Below are 19,126 nucleotides of genomic sequence, written 5' to 3'. Positions count from 1 at the left end.
GGATAGAATCTTGACAGGATGGAACTCTCCCCAAATTCCGAATGGAATCCTCACCGAACTCCGGATGGAATCCTGATAGAATTCTGGAAGAAATCTTGACCGAATTCCAGTGGAAATCTTGACCAGATTCCGGAAACCTAACCGGATTTTCTGACCGGATTCCGGTAGGATTTCTTACTAAATTCCGCATGGAATCCTGACGGGATTCTGGTGAAAACCCTGACCGGAATCCGGTGAACTTCTTGACCAGATTCCGGAAGAAATCTTGATTCCTTCCCAGATTCCGGATTGGATCCTGACCAAATATCGCATGGAATTCTTTACGGACTTCTTTCCTTAGCGGATTCCGCATGGAACCCTGAACGGGTTCCGCATAGTATCTTGCCCGGATTCCGGATGGAATCTTGATCGAATTCCAGATGGAATTCTGAGCAGATTCCAGATAGAATTCTGGCCGGATTGAATCCCTACCGGATTCCGGATGGACTCCGCTTCGCATTCCGGATGAAATCCGCACCGGATTCCGGATGGAACCCATACCAAATTCCGGAAGGAATCCGCACCGGATTCTGGATGGAATCCGCACTGGATTCCGGATGGAATCCGAACTGGGATCCGAATGGAATCCACACTGGATACCGGATTCCGCAAGAAATCCTGACTGAATTCCGAATGGAATCCTGACCGAATTCCGTTAGGAATCCCGACGGGATTCCGTGATGAATCCTACCGGATTGCGTCAGGAATCCTGCCCGGGTTTCGTGAGAAATCCTAACCAGATTCCGAGAGGAATCCTGACCAGATTCCTAGAGGAACCCTAACTGGATTCCGGAAAGAATACTGACCGTATTCCGAAAGAAATCCTAACCGGATTCCGAAAGGAATCATGACAGGATTCCGGTGGGAATTTGGACCAAATTCCGGTGGAAATTCGGACCGGATTCCGGTGGGAATCCTAACCGGATTCTGAGAAAAATCCGGAACGGATTCTTAAAGTGGTATGAAAACGCGAATTCTGATCGGATTCCGGATGGAATCCTTACCGGATTCCGGATAGAATCCTCACCGAATTCTGGATGAAATCTTTATTGAATTCTGGATGAAATACTTACCGGATTCCGGATGGAACCCTTACCGTTTTCTGGATGCAATCCTTACCGGATTCTGGATAAAATCCTGACCGGATTCTGGATGAAATCTTTACCGGACTCCGGATGGAATCCTTACCGGATTCCGGATGATATCCTTACCGGATTCCGGATGGAATCCTTACCGAGTTCTGGATGGAACCTTTACCGAGTTCTGGATGAAATCCTTACCGAATTCCGGATGAAACCCTTACAGAATTCCGGATGGAATCCTTACCGGATTCCGGATGGAATCCTTACCGGATTCCGGATGGAATCCTTACCGGATTCCGGATGGAATCCTTACCGGATTCCGGATGGAATCCTTAACGGATTCCGGATGGAATCCTTAACGGATTCCGGATGGAATCCTTACCGGATTCCGGATGGAATCCTTACCGGATTCCGGATGGAATCCTTACCGGATTCCGGATGGAATCCTTACCGGATTCCGGATGAAATCATTACCGGATTCCGGATGGAATCCTTACCGGATTCTGGATGGAATCCTTACCGGATTCCGGATGGAATCCTTACCGGATTCCGGATGGAATCCTTACCGGATTCCGGATGGAATCCATACCGGATTCCGGATGGAATCCTTATCGGATTCCGGATGGAATCCTTACCGGATTCCGGATGGAATCCTTACCGGATTCCGGATGGAATCCTTACCAAGTTCTGGATGGAATCCTTACCGAGTTCTGGATGGAACCTTTACCAAGTTCTGGATGAAATCCTTACCGAATTCCGGATGAAATCCTTACAGAATTCCGGATGAAATCCTTACCGGATTCCGGATGGAATCCTTACCGAAATCCGGATGGAATCCTTACCGGATTCCGGATGGAATCCTTAACGGATTCCGGATGGAATCCTTAACGGATTCCGGATGGAATGCTTACTGACCGGCTTCCGGATGGAATCCTTACCGATTCCGGATGGAATCCTTACCGGATTCCGGCTGGAATCCTTACTTCCCCGATTCCGGATGGAATCCTTACCGGATTCCGGATGGAATCCTTACCGGATTCCGGATGGAATCCTTACCGGATTCCGGATGGAACTTACCGATTCCGGATGGAACTTACCGGATTCCGGATGGAATCCGTACCGGAGTCCGGATGAAATCCTTACCGGAGTCCGGATGGAATCCTTACCGGATTCCGGATGGAATCCTTACCGAATTCCGGATGGAATCCTTACCGAATTCCGGATGGAATCCTTACCGGATTCCCCTTGAAATCCTTACCGGATTCCCCTTGGAATTCTTACTGGATTCCGGATGGAATCCTTAACGGATTCCGGATGGAATCCTTAACGGATTCCGGATGGAATCCTTAACGGATTCCGGATGGAATCCTTAACGGATTCCGGATGGAATCCTCACCGGGTTCCGGATGGAATCTATACCGGATTCCGGATGGAATCCTTACCGGATTCCGGATGGAATCCTTACCGGATTCCGGATGGAATCCTTACCGGATTCCGGATGGAATCCTTACCGGATTCCGGATGGAATCCTTACCGGATTCCGGATGGAATCCTTACCGGATTCCGAATGGAATCCTTACCGGATTCCGAATGGAATCCTTACCGGATTCCGAATGGAATCCTTACCGGATTCCGAATGGAATCCTTACCGGATTCCGAATGGAATCCTTACCGGATTCCGAATGGAATCCTTACCGGATTCCGAATGGAATCCTTACCGAATCCTGATTGTATTCCGTATGGAATCTTGATTGGATTACGAATGGAATCCAGATTGGATTCCGAATGGAATCCTGATTGGATTCCGAATGGAATCCTGATTGGATTCCAAATGGAATCCTGATTGGATTCCGAATGGAATCCTCATTGGATTCCGAATGGAATCCTCATTGGATTCCGAATGGAATCCTCATTGGATTCCGAATGGAATCCTCATTGGATTCCGAATGGAATCCCGATTGGATTCCGAAAGGAATCACGATTGGTTTCCGAATGGAATCCTGATTGGATTCCGAATGGAATCCTGATTGGATTCCGAATGGAATCCTGATTGTCTTCCAAATGGGATCCTGATTGTATTCCAAATGGAATCCTGATTGGATTCCAAATGGAATCCTGATTGGATTCCGAATGGAATCCTGATTGGATTCCGAATGGAATCCTGGTTGGATTCCGAATGGAATTCTGGTTGTATTCCGAATGGAATCCTGGTTGGATTCCGAATGGAATCCTGGTTGGATTCCGAATGGAATCCTGGTTGGATTCCGAATGGAATCCTGGTTGGATTCCGAATGGAATCCTGGTTGGATTCCGAATGGAATCCTGGTTGGATTCCGAATGGAATCCTGGTTGGATTCCGAATGGAATCCTGATTGGATTCCGAATGGAATCCTGATTGGATTCCGAATGGAATCCTGATTGGATTCCGAATGGAATCCTGATTGGATTCCGAATGGAATCCTGATTGGATTCCGAATGGAATCCTGATTGGATTCCGAATGGAATCCTGATTGGATTCCGAATGGAATCCTGATTGGATTCCGAATGGAATCCTGATTGAATTCCGAATGGAATCCTGATTGGATTTCGAATGGAATCCTGATTGAATTCCGAATGGAATCCTGATTGAATTCCGAATGGAATCCTGATTGGAATCCTCAGCGGATGTCGGATGGAAATCTCACCGGATTCCGGATGAAATCCTCACCTGATTCCGGATGGAATCCTCACCGGATTTCGGATGGAATCCTCATTGGGATGGAATGCTCACCGGATTCTGGATGGAATCCTCTCCGGATTCCGAATGGAACCCTCTCCTCATGAAATCACTCTGGTGAAAATCCTAATCGGATTTATGTGGGAATCTTGTCCAAATTCTGGTGAAAATCCTGACCAGAGTACGGTGGAAATCTCGACCTGATTCCGGTGTGAATCCTGGCCGGCTTTCGATGAGAATCCTGACAGTATTCCGGATTGAATCCTGACCGGATTTACCATGAAATGCTTTCTGGATTCCGCATGGAACCCTGACCGGTATCCTAATGGAACTTTAACCGGGTTCCGAATGGAATCATTACCGGACTCCGAATGGAATCCTGATCGGATCCTATCCCAGATGGAATTCTTACCGGATTCCGGATGGAAGGAATCCTGATCGGATTCCGAAAAGAATCCTGATCGAATTTCGGAAGAAATCCTGATCAGATTCCGAAGGGACATTAAGAAAGGAATCCTGACCGGATTTCGAAAGGAATCCTGATCGGATTTCGAAAGGAATTCTGACCGGAATTCGAAAGGAATCTTCATCGGATTCCGAAAGGAATCCTGACCGGATTCCGAAAAAAATCCTCGGATCGGATTCCACATAGAAATTTGTGAATCCTGATCGGATGCTGGATGGTATGTTGACCGGATTCAGGATGAAATCCCTTTCAGATTCCGGTTGCAATCTCGACCGGATTTCTAATGGAAAATTTCCAGAAGAAACTTCGTACAATTTCCAGGAGAAATTAGCATTAGCAAGCATTGAGCAATTCGCACAAATTCGTAGGTGGTACAAGCCAAGACTATTGTATGAGAGTAGCATCATTTTCATCCGTTACCACAGATATTGATTTGGGGACTAATCACTATCTCTTAGATGGAAGGAATGCACCCACCAATAGTCAAGATCTGTCCTGGCCACGTCCTTGCAAATGCTGAGGAAGGGGAAGGATAAAAAAAATCATGTATCGTATGGGAAGAACCCACCTCAGGAAAATTCCTACAGTTTCCAGGGAAAGTTCCTCCAAATTTAAGACACACAAATAAGTATCGTCCTTATTGGTTGAGCTGAGTCAATCTTTACTATATTTTTCCGGGCCGGAAAAAGTCAAGCAAATGCATTTGCACGACATCTACTTTAACATTGCCATAAAGGTGAAAATTTGCGCTTTGAATTAAAATTTCTTTGTTCTCTTTCATCTAATCGCCAGCAGCGTCCATTTCTATCTAGCGGCTATAGGCGCTGCGGCGGCGCACACAGCAAAGCTTCTCTGAGTAGAACATTAATTAATTTCATAATTCACTAATTCGGTGTCTGTGGGATGTTTGATCACACACAGGACTACGGTGGGGCAGACGGCAACGATTCTTAAAGTGGCACGAAAGCGCGAACCACCTCCACAGTGAGTGGGCGGCGCGCAAACAGAGCAAAAAATGCACGTGATTACTTTACTTTCGTTTGTTATTTGTCTTGAGCTGAACGCCGCCCGTTGTTGCAGCTCGAATATTCTTCGCCAGATATGTACAACGGTGGCTGACGAACGGTTCGCATAATTCTGCCTGACAGCTGTCACATTCGTTTCTGTACATTTTTTTTGCTGAATCAATTTTTGCTTCGCGAAGTAGCAGCGGAGAAAATGCCCAGCCGCAGATGGAGTACCATGCTGCCCCATATCACATGACAGCGCAACGAGGATGAATGGCGCCGCATGACTTGCCGTGAAACGCTTGAAACAAAAAACATTTATGTATTTCGAAATGGTTTACATTGCTCGATTTCAACAAACAGCATCTTAAAATGAGGTAACAGATCAAATTTATTGATAAGATCCGTTCACAATATATAACTAATCTGCCAAGCGAATGGCGGATTCTCGCCGAGAATGCATCTGGCAGCTTTAAAAGCACAGCAAGAGAAGAGCCGTTATCAATCGAGAACGTCTTGATTTTAACTGCGAAAAAGGGTCACGATTTCGACATTGATTCGAGGCAAGTGTCTGCAATAGCGCTGCCGCCAAAGAGCGTGCTCTTCGCTCAGAAGGTTCACTGCCGTTTCGTCAGCCAAAAACGGCACATTTGGCCAATGCAGTATGCGCAAAGAAAATAGTAAAAAGAAAGTGATTGTGAAGATAGGATATAGAATTCAGTTAGAAACGATAATATGTGATTGAGCACATCTTTTGACTTTATTGTTCAGCGTTTTACGTCATTGAACCTTTTACCAATTTATCCTAATCTGTGAGAAGACATAATAAAAAAAATGCAACGCCCTTGATATTGGATCTAATTCATATTTAACGCGAACATTTATTTATTTAGCTCACATCTAATGCTAACATATTTTTCATTAGTTTTGTGCTTATACTGTCTATTAAGATATGACAGAAACGAAGATAACTATATGTTTATATGTATGTACCAATAGGAAACAATTCATTCTTCTCAACGACTACAGAAGTATGCTTTTTATGAGCAAGACGGCAAACTATTTCTCGTTCGTGAGATTCTACGACTGGAAAAGCCATATCTTCTCGTCCAGAAGAAGCTTATCATAAAAATCTTTCGCTGTGTACCAACGGAGCGTGTTCTGTTTGCAAACTGCCTTTCGTTATATTCCCCAAGTTATTGTTAAGTGGGGGGTAGTTGTGCATTATTGTATTAAAATCACAGAGAAACGAAAATATTTAAATTAATTTTTAACAGAATTAGTAATATGAGTGTCAATTTAATAAAATGTTGACGAAACATTTTCATAATTAGAAGGTGAAAAAAGACTGGAAAATATTAAAACAAAAAATAACCAAAAAGATCTCATTAGATTTACGAATCTATATAAGGAAAATTCATAAAGCAAGTTTTAAACCCGGTGAGCTACTTGACCATGGATGACGGTAGCTGAAAATTTTCCGTCACCAAGCAACCGGACAGACGGCACCACAGCCTACTTACTACAACCTCTATATTCGTACTTAATTTTCCATGAAAATTCATGGCTTGCCACCACATATTTACAGAAGGCCTTTTTCCACGTGCTTCATTCCACCGCACCGCCACCACTTGACAAATATTTGTCATCATGATAAACAGTGTACTGAGGGCTTAAATCAGTTAACGCTACATATGCAATACGCATAAATTAAATTTATTTGGACAGTTGGGCTTTATTCCCGTCCTTAGCCTATACTACTCAGTTGCAGCTTAGTGTTCAAAAAGCTGATCCACAGTTATAAACTACTAAGTTCCTAAGCCACGGGTACAATTTTTGTATTTCGTATATCATGAGGCTTACACGATTATAATTTATAGACACACTAAAAACCAATATTCGATGAACATCAAGAAATAAAGAATTGGCACGGGGTATAAAATACCTCTGATTGTAGGAAACATAAAGCAATTTGAGAAAAAATATTACAAAAAATATTACCGATAAGAAACTTGACTATAAAAGCAGATCATGCAGATAATACTAGATTTGAATTCCAGTTTGATTTAGAAATTACGGGTTGGGAATGTTATCAACTTTTCTGTATAAAGATAAAAATACACAGGCTTAGAAAATTCAAAATTGATAACCACGACTGAGCGGAATTAGCGTTCAATATCATTCCAGTATTCGATTGAATGTCAGCTTCTGAACATAATATCGATAGCAATTTACATAATTCGAAACAGGTTTTCTTTTCTATATTGTTTTGTGTTCAAAAATACCTCTTCGAAAGGGCAAACATAAGATTTCATACCACTTACATTAGTGAAATGATCTTCTAAAAAAATGAGGTGTTTTAATCCAATTTATTTGATTATTTATTATTTTTTTAAATCTATTGTTTATTTGGAAGGCTCATTTGCCGTGAGACGTTACGGAGCCGAAATCATGGCTTTAATACAATTTTCATGATTTTTATACAATTTTGTTAGTTTTAAGGAACCAACACTAACATTATTATACATTATTGGGCTGGTTGTTCAGGCTCGTTCGATCGGCGTTACTTCCTTGGTTATTTTCCCAATGATATTATCAATTTGTTGGTAAAATTTTATTTTTTTACCTACTAGCAGACCCGACGAACTTTGTTTCGCCTAAAATTTATTAATTCTTCGATTAGTTCCCGAGTGATGCAGAAATGTATGCTTCATTTGTATGGGAGCCTCTTGAAAGGAGGCTTCCGAGCCTCTTGAAAGGAGGCTTCTGAGCTCTCTTGAAAGGAGGCTCTGGAGCCTCTTGAAAGGAGGCTTCTGAGCCTCTTGAAAGAAGGCTCTGAGCCTCTTGAAAGGAGGCTTCTGAGCCTCTTGAAAGGAGGCTTCTGAGCCTCTTGAAAGGAGGCTTCTGAGCCTTCTTTAAAGGAGGCTTCTGAGCCTCTTGAAAGGAGGCTCTGAGCCTCTTGAAAGGAGGCTTTGAGCCTTTTAAAGGAGGCTTCTGAGCTCTTTAAAGGAGGCTTGAGCTCTTGAAAGGAGGCTCTGAGCCTCTTGAAAGGAGGCTTCTGAGCCTCTCTTGAAAGGAGGCTCTGAGCCTCTTGAAAGGAGGCTCTGAGCCTCTTGGAAAGGAGGCTTCTGAGCCTTCTTGAAAGGAGGCTCTGAGCTCTTGAAAGGAGGCTCTGAGCTCTTGAAAGGAGGCTTCTGAGCCTCTTGGAAAGGAGGCTCTGAGCCTCTTGAAAGGAGGCTTCTGAGCCTTCTTGAAAGGAGGCTTCTGAGCCTTCTTGAAAGGAGGCTTCTGAGCCTCTTGAAAGGAGGCTCTGAGCCTCTCTTGAAAGGAGGCTTCTGAGCCTCTTGAAAGGAGGCTTCTGAGCCTCTTGAAAGGAGGCTCTGAGCTTCTTGAAAGGAGGCTTCTGAGCCTCTTGAAAGGAGGCTGGAGCCTCTTGAAAGGAGGCTTCTGAGCCTCTTGAAAGGAGGCTTCTGAGCCTCTTGAAAGGAGGCTCTGAGTTTCTTGAAAGGAGGCTTCTGAGCTCTCTTGAAAGGAGGCTTCTGAGCCTTTCTGAAAGGAGGCTCGAGCTCTTGAAAGGAGGCTTCTGAGCTCTTTGAAAGGAGGCTTCTGAGCCTTCTTTAAAGGAGGCTTCTGAGCCTCTTGAAAGGAGGCTCTGAGCTCTCTTGAAAGGAGGCTTCTGAGCCTCTTTGAAAGGAGGCTTCTGAGCCTCTTGAAAGGAGGCTTCTGAGCCTCTTGAAAGGAGGCTCTGAGCTCTCTGAAAGGAGGCTTGAGCCTCTTGAAAGGAGGCTTCTGAGCCTCTTGAAAGGAGGCTCTGAGCTCTTTTGAAAGGAGGCTTCTGAGCCTCTTGAAAGGAGGCTTCTGAGCCTCTTGAAAGGAGGCTCTGAGCCTCTTGAAAGGAGGCTTCTGAGCTCTTTGAAAGGAGGCTTCTGAGCCTCTTGAAAGGAGGCCTGAGCCTCTTGAAAGGAGGCTTCTGAGCCTCTTGAAAGGAGGCTTCTGAGCTTCTGAAAGGAGGCTTGAGCCTCTTGAAAGGAGGCTTCTGAGCCTCTTGAAAGGAGGCTCTGAGCTCTCTTGAAAGGAGGCTTCTGAGCCTTTTGAAAGGGAGGCTTCTGAGCTCTCTTGAAAGGAGGCTTCTGAGCCTCTTGAAAGGAGGCTCTGAGCCTCTTGAAAGGAGGCTTCTGAGCCTCTTGAAAGGAGGCTTCCTGAGCTCTCTTGAAAGGAGGCCCTGAGCCTCTTGGAAAGGAGGCTTCCTGAGCTCTCTTGAAAGGAGGCTTCTGAGCTCTTGAAAGGAGGCTCTGAGCCTCTTGAAAGGAGGCTCTGAGCCTCTTGAAAGGAGGCCTGAGCCTTGAAAGGAGGCCTGAGCCTCTTGAAAGGAGGCTTCTGAGCCTCTTGAAAGGAGGCTTCCTGAGCCTCTCTTGAAAGGAGGCCTGAGCCTCTTGAAAGGAGGCTTCTGAGCCTCTTGAAAGGAGGCTTCTGAGCTCTCTTGAAAGGAGGCTCTGAGCCTCTTGAAAGGAGGCCTGAGCCTCTTGAAAGGAGGCTTCTGAGCCTCTTGAAAGGAGGCTCTGAGCCTCTGAAAGGAGGCTTCTGAGCTCTCTTGAAAGGAGGCTTCTGAGCCTCTTGAAAGGAGGCTTCTGAGCTCTCTTTGAAAGGAGGCTCTGAGTTTCTTGAAAGGAGGCTCTGAGCCTCTTGAAAGGAGGCTTCTGAGCTCTTGAAAGGAGGCTTCTGAGCTCTTGAAAGGAGGCTTCTGAGCCTCTTGAAAGGAGGCTTCCTGAGCCTCTTGAAAGGAGGCTTCTGAGCCTCTTGGAAAGGAGGCTTCTGAGCCTCTTGAAAGGAGGCTCTGAGCCTCTTGAAAGGAGGCTCTGAGCTCTCTTGAAAGGAGGCTTCTGAGCTCTTGAAAGGAGGCTTCTGAGCCTCTTGAAAGGAGGCCTGAGCCTCTTGAAAGGAGGCCTGAGCCTCTTGAAAGGAGGCTCTGAGCTCTTGAAAGGAGGCTTCCTGAGCTCTTGAAAGGAGGCCTGAGCCTCTTGAAAGGAGGCTCTGAGCCTCTTGAAAGGAGGCTTCTGAGCCTCTTGAAAGGAGGCTTCCTGAGCCTCTTGAAAGGAGGCTTCTGAGCCTCTTGAAAGGAGGCCTGAGCCTCTTGAAAGGAGGCTCTGAGCCTCTTGAAAGGAGGCTTCTGAGCCTCTTGAAAGGAGGCCTGAGCCTCTTGAAAGGAGGCCTGAGCCTCTTGAAAGGAGGCTTCTGAGCCTCTTGAAAGGAGGCTTCTGAGCCTCTTGAAAGGAGGCTCTGAGCCTCTTGAAAGGAGGCTTCTGAGCCTCTTGAAAGGAGGCTTCTGAGCCTCTTGAAAGGAGGCTTCTGAGCCTCTTGAAAGGAGGCTTCCTGAGCCTCTTGAAAGGAGGCTCTGAGCTCTTGAAAGGAGGCTCTGAGCCTCTTGAAAGGAGGCTCTGAGCCTCTTGAAAGGAGGCCTGAGCTCTTGAAAGGAGGCTTCTGAGCCTCTTGAAAGGAGGCTTCTGAGCCTCTTGAAAGGAGGCCTGAGCCTCTTGAAAGGAGGCTTCTGAGCTCTTGAAAGGAGGCTCTGAGCCTCTTGAAAGGAGGCTTCTGAGCCTCTTGAAAGGAGGCCTGAGCCTCTTGAAAGGAGGCTCTGAGCCTCTTGAAAGGAGGCTTCTGAGCCTCTTGAAAGGAGGCTCTGAGCCTCTTGAAAGGAGGCTTCCAGGCCTTCTTGAAAGGAGGCTTCCAGAGCCTCTTGAAAGGAGGCTTCTGAGCCTCTTGAAAGGAGGCTTCCTGAGCCTCTTGAAAGGAGGCCCTGAGCCTCTTGAAAGGAGGCTTCTGAGCCTCTTGAAAGGAGGCTCTGAGCCTCTTGAAAGGAGGCCTGAGCCTCTTGAAAGGAGGCTTCTGAGCCTCTTGAAAGGAGGCTCTGAGCCTCTTGAAAGGAGGCTTCTGAGCCTCTTGAAAGGAGGCTTCTGGAGCCTCTTTGAAAGGAGGCTTCTGAGCTCTTGAAAGGAGGCTCTGAGCCTCTTGAAAGGAGGCTTCTGAGCCTCTTGAAAGGAGGCCTGAGCCTCTTGAAAGGAGGCCTGAGCCTCTTGAAAGGAGGCTCTGAGCCTCTTGAAAGGAGGCTCTGAGCCTCTTGAAAGGAGGCTTCTGAGCCTCTTGAAAGGAGGCTCTGAGCCTCTTGAAAGGAGGCTCTGAGCCTCTTGAAAGGAGGCTCTGAGCCTCTTGAAAGGAGGCTTCTGAGCCTCTTGAAAGGAGGCTTCCTGAGCTCTCTTGAAAGGAGGCTCTGAGCCTCTTGAAAGGAGGCTCTGAGCCTCTTGAAAGGAGGCTTCTGAGCCTCTTGAAAGGAGGCTTCTGAGCTCTTGAAAGGAGGCTCTGAGCCTCTTGAAAGGAGGCTCTGAGCCTCTTGAAAGGAGGCTTGAGCTCTTGAAAGGAGGCTTCTGAGCCTCTTGAAAGGAGGCTTGAGCTCTTGAAAGGAGGCTTCTGAGCCTCTTGAAAGGAGGCTTCTGAGCCTCTTGAAAGGAGGCTCTGAGCCTCTTGAAAGGAGGCTCTGAGCCTCTTGAAAGGAGGCTCTGAGCTCTTGAAAGGAGGCTTGAGCTCTTGAAAGGAGGCTTCTGAGCCTCTTGAAAGGAGGCTCTGAGCCTCTTGAAAGGAGGCTCTGAGCCTCTTGAAAGGAGGCCTGAGCCTCTTGAAAGGAGGCTTCTGAGCCTCTTGAAAGGAGGCTTCCTGAGCCTCTTGAAAGGAGGCCTGAGCCTCTTGAAAGGAGGCTCTGAGCCTCTTGAAAGGAGGCTTCCAGGCCTCTTGAAAGGAGGCTTCCAGGCCTCTTGAAAGGAGGCTTCCAGGCCTCTTGAAAGGAGGCTTCCAGGCCTCTTGAAAGGAGGCTTCCAGGCCTCTTAAAAGGAGGCTTCCAGGCCTCTAGAAAGGAGGCTTCCAGGCCTCTTGAAAGGAGGCTTCCCGGTCTCTTGAAAAAAGGCTTCCAGGCCTCTTGAAAGGAGGCCTGAGCCTCTTTAAAGGCGGCTTCCAGGCCTCTTGAAAGGAGGCTTCCAGGCCTCTTGAAAGGAGGCTTCCAGGCCTCTTGAAAGGAGGCTTCCAGGCCTCTTGAAAGGAGGCTTCCAGGCCTCTTGAAAGGAGGCTTCCAGGCCTCTTGAAAGGAGGCTTCCAGGCCTCTTGAAAGGAGGCTTCCAGGCCTCTTGAAAGGAGGCTTCCAGGCCTCTTGAAAGGAGGCTTCCAGGCCTCTTGAAAGGAGGCTTCTGTGCGTCTTGAAAGGAGGCCTGAGCCTCTTGAAAGGAGGCTTCCAGGCCTCTTGAAAGGAGGCTTCCAGGCCTCTTGAAAGGAGACTTCCAGGCCTCTTGAAAGGAGACTTCCAGGCCTCTTGAAAGGAGGCTTCCAGGCCTCTTGAAAGGAGGCTTCCAGGTCTCTTGAAAGGAGGCTTCAAGGCCTCTTGAAAGGAGGCTTCCAGGCCTCTTGAAAGGAGGCTTCCAGGCCTCTTGGAAAGGAGGCTTCCAGGCCTCTTGAAAGGAGGCTTCCAGGCCTCTTGAAAGGAGGCTTCCAGGCCTCTTGAAAGGAGGCTTCCAGGCTCTTGAAAGGAGGCTTCCAGGCCTCTTGAAAGGAAGCTTCCAGTCCTTTTGAAAGGAGGCTTCCAGCCCTTCTTGAAAGGAGGCTTCCAGCCCTTCTTGAAAGGAGGCTTCCAGGCCTCTTGAAAAGAGGCTCTGAGCCTCTTGAAAGGAGGCTCTGAGCCTCTTGAAAGGAGGCTTCTGAGCCTTGAAAGGAGGCCTGAGCCTTTGAAAGGAGGCTCTGAGCCTCTTGAAAGGAGGCTCTGAGCTCTTGAAAGGAGGCTTCTGAGCTCTCTGAAAGGAGGCTCTGAGCTCTTGAAAGGAGGCTCTTGAAAGGAGGCTTCCAGGCCTCTTGGAAAGGAGGCTTCCAGGCTCTTGAAAGGAGGCTTCCAGGCCTCTTGAAAGGAGGCTTCCAGGCCTCTTGGAAAGGAGGCTTCCAGGCTCTCTTAAAGGAGGCTTCCAGGCCTCTAGAAAGGAGGCTTCCAGGCCTCTTGAAAGGAGGCTTCCAGGCATCTTGAAAGAAGGCTTCCAGGCTCTTGAAAGGAGGCTTCCAGGCTCTTGAAAGGAGGCTTCCAGGCCTCTTGAAAGGAGGCTTCCAGGCCTCTTGAAAGGAGGCTTCCAGGCCTCTTGAAAGGAGGCTTCCAGGCCTCTTTGAAAGGAGGCTTCCAGGCCTCTTGAAAGGAGGCTTCCAGGCCTCTTGAAAGGAGGCTTCCAGGCCTCTTGAAAGGAGGCTTCCAGGCCTCTTGAAAGGAGGCTTCCAGGCCTCTTGAAAGGAGGCTTCCAGGCTCTCTTGAAAGGAGGCTTCCAGGCCTCTTGAAAGGAGGCTCTGAGCCTCTTGAAAGAAGGTTTCCAGGCCCCTTGCAAGGAGGCTTCCAGACCTCTTGAAAGGAGACTTCCAGGCCTCTTGAAAGGAGGCTTCCAGGCCTCTTGAAAGGAGGCTTCCAGGCCTCTTGAAAGGAGGCTTCCAGGTCTCTTGAAAGGAGGCTACCAGGCCTCTTGAAAGGAGGCTACCAGGCCTCTTGAAAGGAGGCTACCAGGCCTCTTGAAAGGAGGCTTCCAGGCCTCTTGAAAGGAGGCGTCCAGGCCTCTTGAAAGGAGGTTTCCAGGCTCTTTGAAAGGAAGTTTCCAGACCTTTTGAAAGGAGGCCTCCAGGCCTCTTGAAAGGATGCTTCCAGCCCTTCTGAAAGGAGGCTTCCAGGCCTCTTGAAAGGAGGCTTCCAGGCCTCTTGAAAGGAGGCTTCCAGGCCTCTTGAAAGGAGGCTCTGAGCCTCTTGAAAGGAGGCTTCTGAGCCTCTTGAAAGGAGGCTCTGAGCCTCTTGAAAGGAGGCTCTGAGCCTCTTGAAAGGAGGCTTCTGAGCCTCTTGAAAGGAGGCCTGAGCCTCTTGAAAGGAGGCTTCTGAGCCTCTTGAAAGGAGGCCTGAGCCTCTTGAAAGGAGGCTTCTGAGCCTCTTGAAAGGAGGCTTCTGAGCCTCTTGAAAGGAGGCTTCTGAGCCTCTTGAAAGGAGGCTCTGAGCCTCTTGAAAGGAGGCTTCTGAGCCTCTTGAAAGGAGGCCTGAGCCTCTTGAAAGGAGGCTCTGAGCCTCTTGAAAGGAGGCTTCTGAGCCTCTTGAAAGGAGGCTTCTGAGCTCTCTTGAAAGGAGGCTTCTGAGCCTCTTGAAAGGAGGCTCCGAGCCTCTTGAAAGGAGGCTTCCGAGCCTCTTGAAAGGAGGCTTCCAGGCCTCTTGAAAGGAGGCTTTCAAGCCTCTAGAAGGAGGCTTCCAAGCCTCTTGATGGTATCATAGATGGTACGCAGCACTTTCCTTTCGAAAACTCTAAGTGCGCGTTGGTCCTCCACGAGCATCGTCCAGGTCTCGTGTCCGTAGAGGACTACCGGTCTAATGAGCGTTTTGTGGATTGTCAGTTTGGTACGGCGGCGAGCTCTATTGTTGTTGTTGTTGTTGGTGACGGGATTTGAATCCTTTCGGCCTGGAATCTTTTCGGAATGGAGACCACGGCTCTGTAAAGTTTTATATGGACCATTGTTCACAAGTGATGATTAATTGTGAAATTTCAGTACAAATATCATAATAAAACGATCTTTCGAAAATCTATTATGTACAACTCAGCTTGTCGATTTTAACCCTCATTAAGTATCGAGTCAAGCCCAGCTGATTCTGGTAAAAATGGACGGTTACCTTTCTCATCAGTACATATTCCAATTTATTTCCTCTTCAACTGCTACCGTAGGCCCCAAAAAATGGGCCAATAGAGCCAAAGCATATTTGCCTGTTTTTAAAATGTATGGATTGAGTACCTCAGGATGCCGCTTTTACCCACTTTTCTCCTGCCAATCGGTTGAGTTATGTCGCTCGAACAACCGTTCGCAAAACTCTACCAAAACCTTGCGATAAGTCCGATGGTGTCCTGTTGCCACGAAGCTCAAGTCGCCATTACAATTGGTTTGTTTCTCTAAGGAGGCAGCACACCGAATCATTCGGTTTGATTCTCCCTGGCATTCGTTTTCTTCTACGGAAGATTGCAATTGAAAAAGTCATTGTGAAAATATTCAAGAATTAGTCGAATAAAAGTTCATTCCGCTTCAAATATTCCTACCTTTTTATATTTCCTATGCACGGTTGAAGAGACTCGCATCGCGAGTACAAAAATGCCTTTCAACGTTATTTCATTATTGCATACTTTTTGCGATCATTTCTTTTCACTTTGTGTGTTTACGAGTATGTTGCAGGGGAAAAAACGTAACATTAACAACTATCACCACTGCAAGGTTTCGTGGTTTCATCGACTATGAACAGAATAATTTGCTCCTGATAGGCACAATAACAAAACATGTATTGTAGCTCATTCATTGATGTAAATTCTGATGAATACAATTATAAAGCCATTTGATGTAATTTTTCAATTTAACTCATTTTTCGATGTTCTTTAATTTTTTTTTCTGTGCGAATAAATCTTCCCAAAAGATGTTTGCAAATATTTTGTTTGTCCATTTCTCGAGACATATGTACTTTCCATTTAAATCCAAATATTTCATTTTATTTACTTTACATCCAAACGGATAACACTGAATCAACAATTTGTCCCCACAATACACGGTTCGCGGCCACATCTCAATCCGCATATACGACTGTAACAAATTCTGCAAATTAATAAATCGTGAGATGGATGGATTTCGGTGCTGGATGGATTACGGTCCCATACGGTGGTATACGGCTTTAACAGAAAGCCACCAGTCGCTATCCTAGCAGTCATATAAACGGATCCAGGAAGACGAACTACGCCCAGGTGGATCGCTGGAGAGATTAAAAGATACGCCCCATTTCCCACTTGAAAGACGAATCCAATCATCGAGCAACCTGCCTATACCAACCATCAGCCTACCTTCCTAACTAGTGGCTGTCCCATTTCGCTAATGAAAGCCGGTCCCCTTATTGATGGCTGATCCAAATCGAAAAGAAAAACTGCCTCCATCGGGGTTCCGTGTCCCTTAGAACCGTAGGGCTTGCCACAAAAGGTACGGCGGCGGCAGCAACAGCCAACAAACGAACATCGTAAAAACTGTCCTCCAACGAAGAAAGCAATTTCCCCCTTGCCTCTCCGCCAACGCAACGGGGCCTGTTCTTCTTCGTTCGGCTGCGGTTATAAAATAAAGAGTAACGAAACGCGCTAGGAAGTAATAAATTTTCTATTTTCTTCGACGCCGCGCATGCATCGGATGCAGCTTGGGTTGGAAACAAGGGCGAATGGCGACGACCACGTCCTGAGAAGAAAATTGCACCTATGATTACGTTGGTTTCATTTTTTCTTCTAAAGCGAATAGTTTCATCAGCTCTGGACGGTTCAGGTTCCCATTGTCGGTAAATGTGTGGGTTGGTCTTATCTTCGAGGCGAATATTCGTTTTTCCTTCTTTTTATGGGATTTTCTGGGATATATTCCGTGCTATGTGACTTACCTTCAAAGGGGGAAACCGAACAAACGTGAAGAAAAGTCTTACCTGAAAATAAAATGAACGAGTAAACTATTGAATTATGTGTATAGGGAATAGTGAGTAACGAGTATATAGATCATATTCAAAGCTATGGAATAAAGCTAAATGATTTTGCTAACACAACACTTGTTTGAGAAGATGCAAAGTACAATAAGAATCTGAGCGGAGGAAAAAAAAAGTCTCGTCTTATTGCAAACGCGGAATCTGTTGACAATGATGATTGTGCTGACCTATATAATAAATTTTATGAAAATTTTACTATTCAAACTCGGAAAGCATCTAAAAAGTGCATGAAACGCCTTAAATTTGCACACCCCATGAATTGTTTATGGTGTAACAATTGGCGTTTGGTCTACGTATCAGCCATTTAGGGACCAGCTACGTGACACCCCCAACAATGAGTGTTTTCCAGAACCGCCCCAATGTGCCCCATTCCTGCTCAATTGCGAATCGTTATGCTCGCCACCGCAAGTAGGTGAACCTGTGTGCACTCCACTAATCTCGTTTAGCCTCACATGTGTTGCTTCCATATGTACACCAACCACCAACCCAAGTTTGTCGTTCCCTACCTCCAGCTCAGCGTCGTAACGAATTCCATGCCACAATCCGACCGTCGAAGGCGACGACAACGATATTTCTTTTCGGTTACGTCATACAAGGCGGTGGTGGTGACGGGAAATCCAGTAAATACTCCCGCGACTAATTGCCCTTCTCCGCGGTATTATAACAGTTCGAAATGGAACCGGGGCCAAACCCCCTCGAACGTCCGTCGTCGTTGTTGTCGCCGGGCACTATTAGAAGAAGGGCGTTCGCTGTTGCACTCCGCGTTGCACACACCGACCGAAGAACGAATTAGTTATTCATGTAGGGATATTTACTACGCGAACGAATCCGTTTGATTCCGAGGACAATCCTATTAGGAGATATCTTGCATGATTTATTTACATTGCTGCACTGGTTGGCAAATAAACAATAGGCATCTCAATTTGCGTTTGAATAGGGATTTATGGCACGGTTCAACGGAGATGCTAGGCGTTGGCTTAACGAACACCGACGACGAGTCCAACGTGTCAATGTATTCAGATCATAGACAACGAAAGATGTGCTGAGGCGAAAGTGCAGCCAAACAAACATTACATCACGATTTGAATCCAACGAAGCCAACCGACAAATTACGGCAAACACATTAAATTGATAACCAGAATAAATTATTCCAAAATGATTGATAAGTTGCCTCCCTGGCATATCACCCATGAACTTTTTAAAATTTCAATCAATGAGACATTGAATGAAACGTCAAAATTCAAAACAAAATTCTTCGTGGGAATTAAAAAGTATTTTCTGCAGTAGTCTCTCGTTGATAAGTGTTTCCCTCGCCACTATATTGCAAGAAGTACACATCCAAATGCTGTCGGAATTGCAGTGAGGGCGTTAATTTTGATTCCCACCGCGCTGCAATCATAAATGCGAAAATAAGCCGCGAACGAGTACGCTTGTGCAGTCCCATCAACGAATATGGGGAAGGGTCATTTGGACGAAACCCATTCGGCCGAAAGCCATTTGGCCAAATGCCACTAGGCTGAAAGTTGTTTGGCCGAATATACCATATGGCCGAACAGACCATTAGGCCGAAAGTCATTTGGCCGAATGGGTCATTTGGCCGAAAGGGTCGTTTGGCCGAATGGGTCATTTGGCCGAAAGGGTCGTTTGGCCGAATGGGTCGTTTGGCCGAATGGGTCATTTGGCCGAATGAGTCGTTTGGCCGAATGGGTCATTTAGCCGAAAGGGTCGTTTGGCCAAAAGGGTCGTTTGGCCGAAATGGTTATTTGGCCGAATGGGTCATTTGACCGAAAGGGTCATTTAGCCGAATGAATTTTTCTCTTCACATTGTAAAGAGTGAGAAGCGCGAAATGAGTAGTGTACTACTCACTTTTTACATCGAGAAGCGATAAATGAGGAGTGAGAAGTGAGACGTGAGGCCAAACGACCTTTTCGGGCAAACGACTCTTTCGCCAAACGACCCTTTCGGCCAAACGACCCTTTCGGCCAAACGACCCTTTCGGACAAACGACCCTTTCGGCCAAACGGCCCTTTCGGCCGAACGACCCATTCGGCCAAACAACCATTTCGGCCAAATGACCCTTTCGGCCAAACGACCTTTTCGGCCAAACTACCCTTTCGGCCAAACGACCCTTTCGGCCAAATGACTTTCGGCCAGATGGGTTTCGGCCTAATGGTCTGTTCGGCCTAGTAGCATTCGGCCAAATGGGGTTTCGGCCATATGACCCTTCCCCATCC

The 19,126-nt window shown here is 46.8% G+C and overlaps 2 protein-coding genes across 9 annotated transcripts in view; one reads left to right on the top strand and one right to left on the bottom strand.

The window, feature by feature from the left end:
- Nucleotides 1-19,126, bottom strand: part of LOC134224947 (G protein-activated inward rectifier potassium channel 3-like) — a 494,447-nt gene that overhangs the window by 212,619 nt on the left and 262,702 nt on the right. The window contains exon 1 of one of the 6 annotated variants that reach the window (XM_062704612.1): nt 17,398-17,850. The exons of the other annotated variants lie outside the window; for them this stretch is intronic. Coding sequence (XP_062560596.1) covers nt 17,398-17,426 — 29 coding nt within the window. The 5' untranslated portion in view covers nt 17,427-17,850. Of the gene's footprint in view, nt 1-17,397; nt 17,851-19,126 lie in introns of those variants that run through there. 6 annotated transcript variants of the gene reach the window in all.
- The window catches only part of LOC134224949 (serine/threonine-protein phosphatase 2B catalytic subunit 3-like), a 194,118-nt gene that overhangs the window by 105,468 nt on the left and 69,524 nt on the right, over nt 1-19,126 (top strand). The gene's annotated exons all lie outside the window — the stretch shown is intronic.

The sequence above is a fragment of the Armigeres subalbatus genome, chromosome 3 (genome assembly GCF_024139115.2).
Source record: "Armigeres subalbatus isolate Guangzhou_Male chromosome 3, GZ_Asu_2, whole genome shotgun sequence".
NCBI lineage: Eukaryota > Metazoa > Arthropoda > Insecta > Diptera > Culicidae > Armigeres > Armigeres subalbatus.
This window is presented reverse-complemented; position numbering and strand designations above follow the sequence as displayed.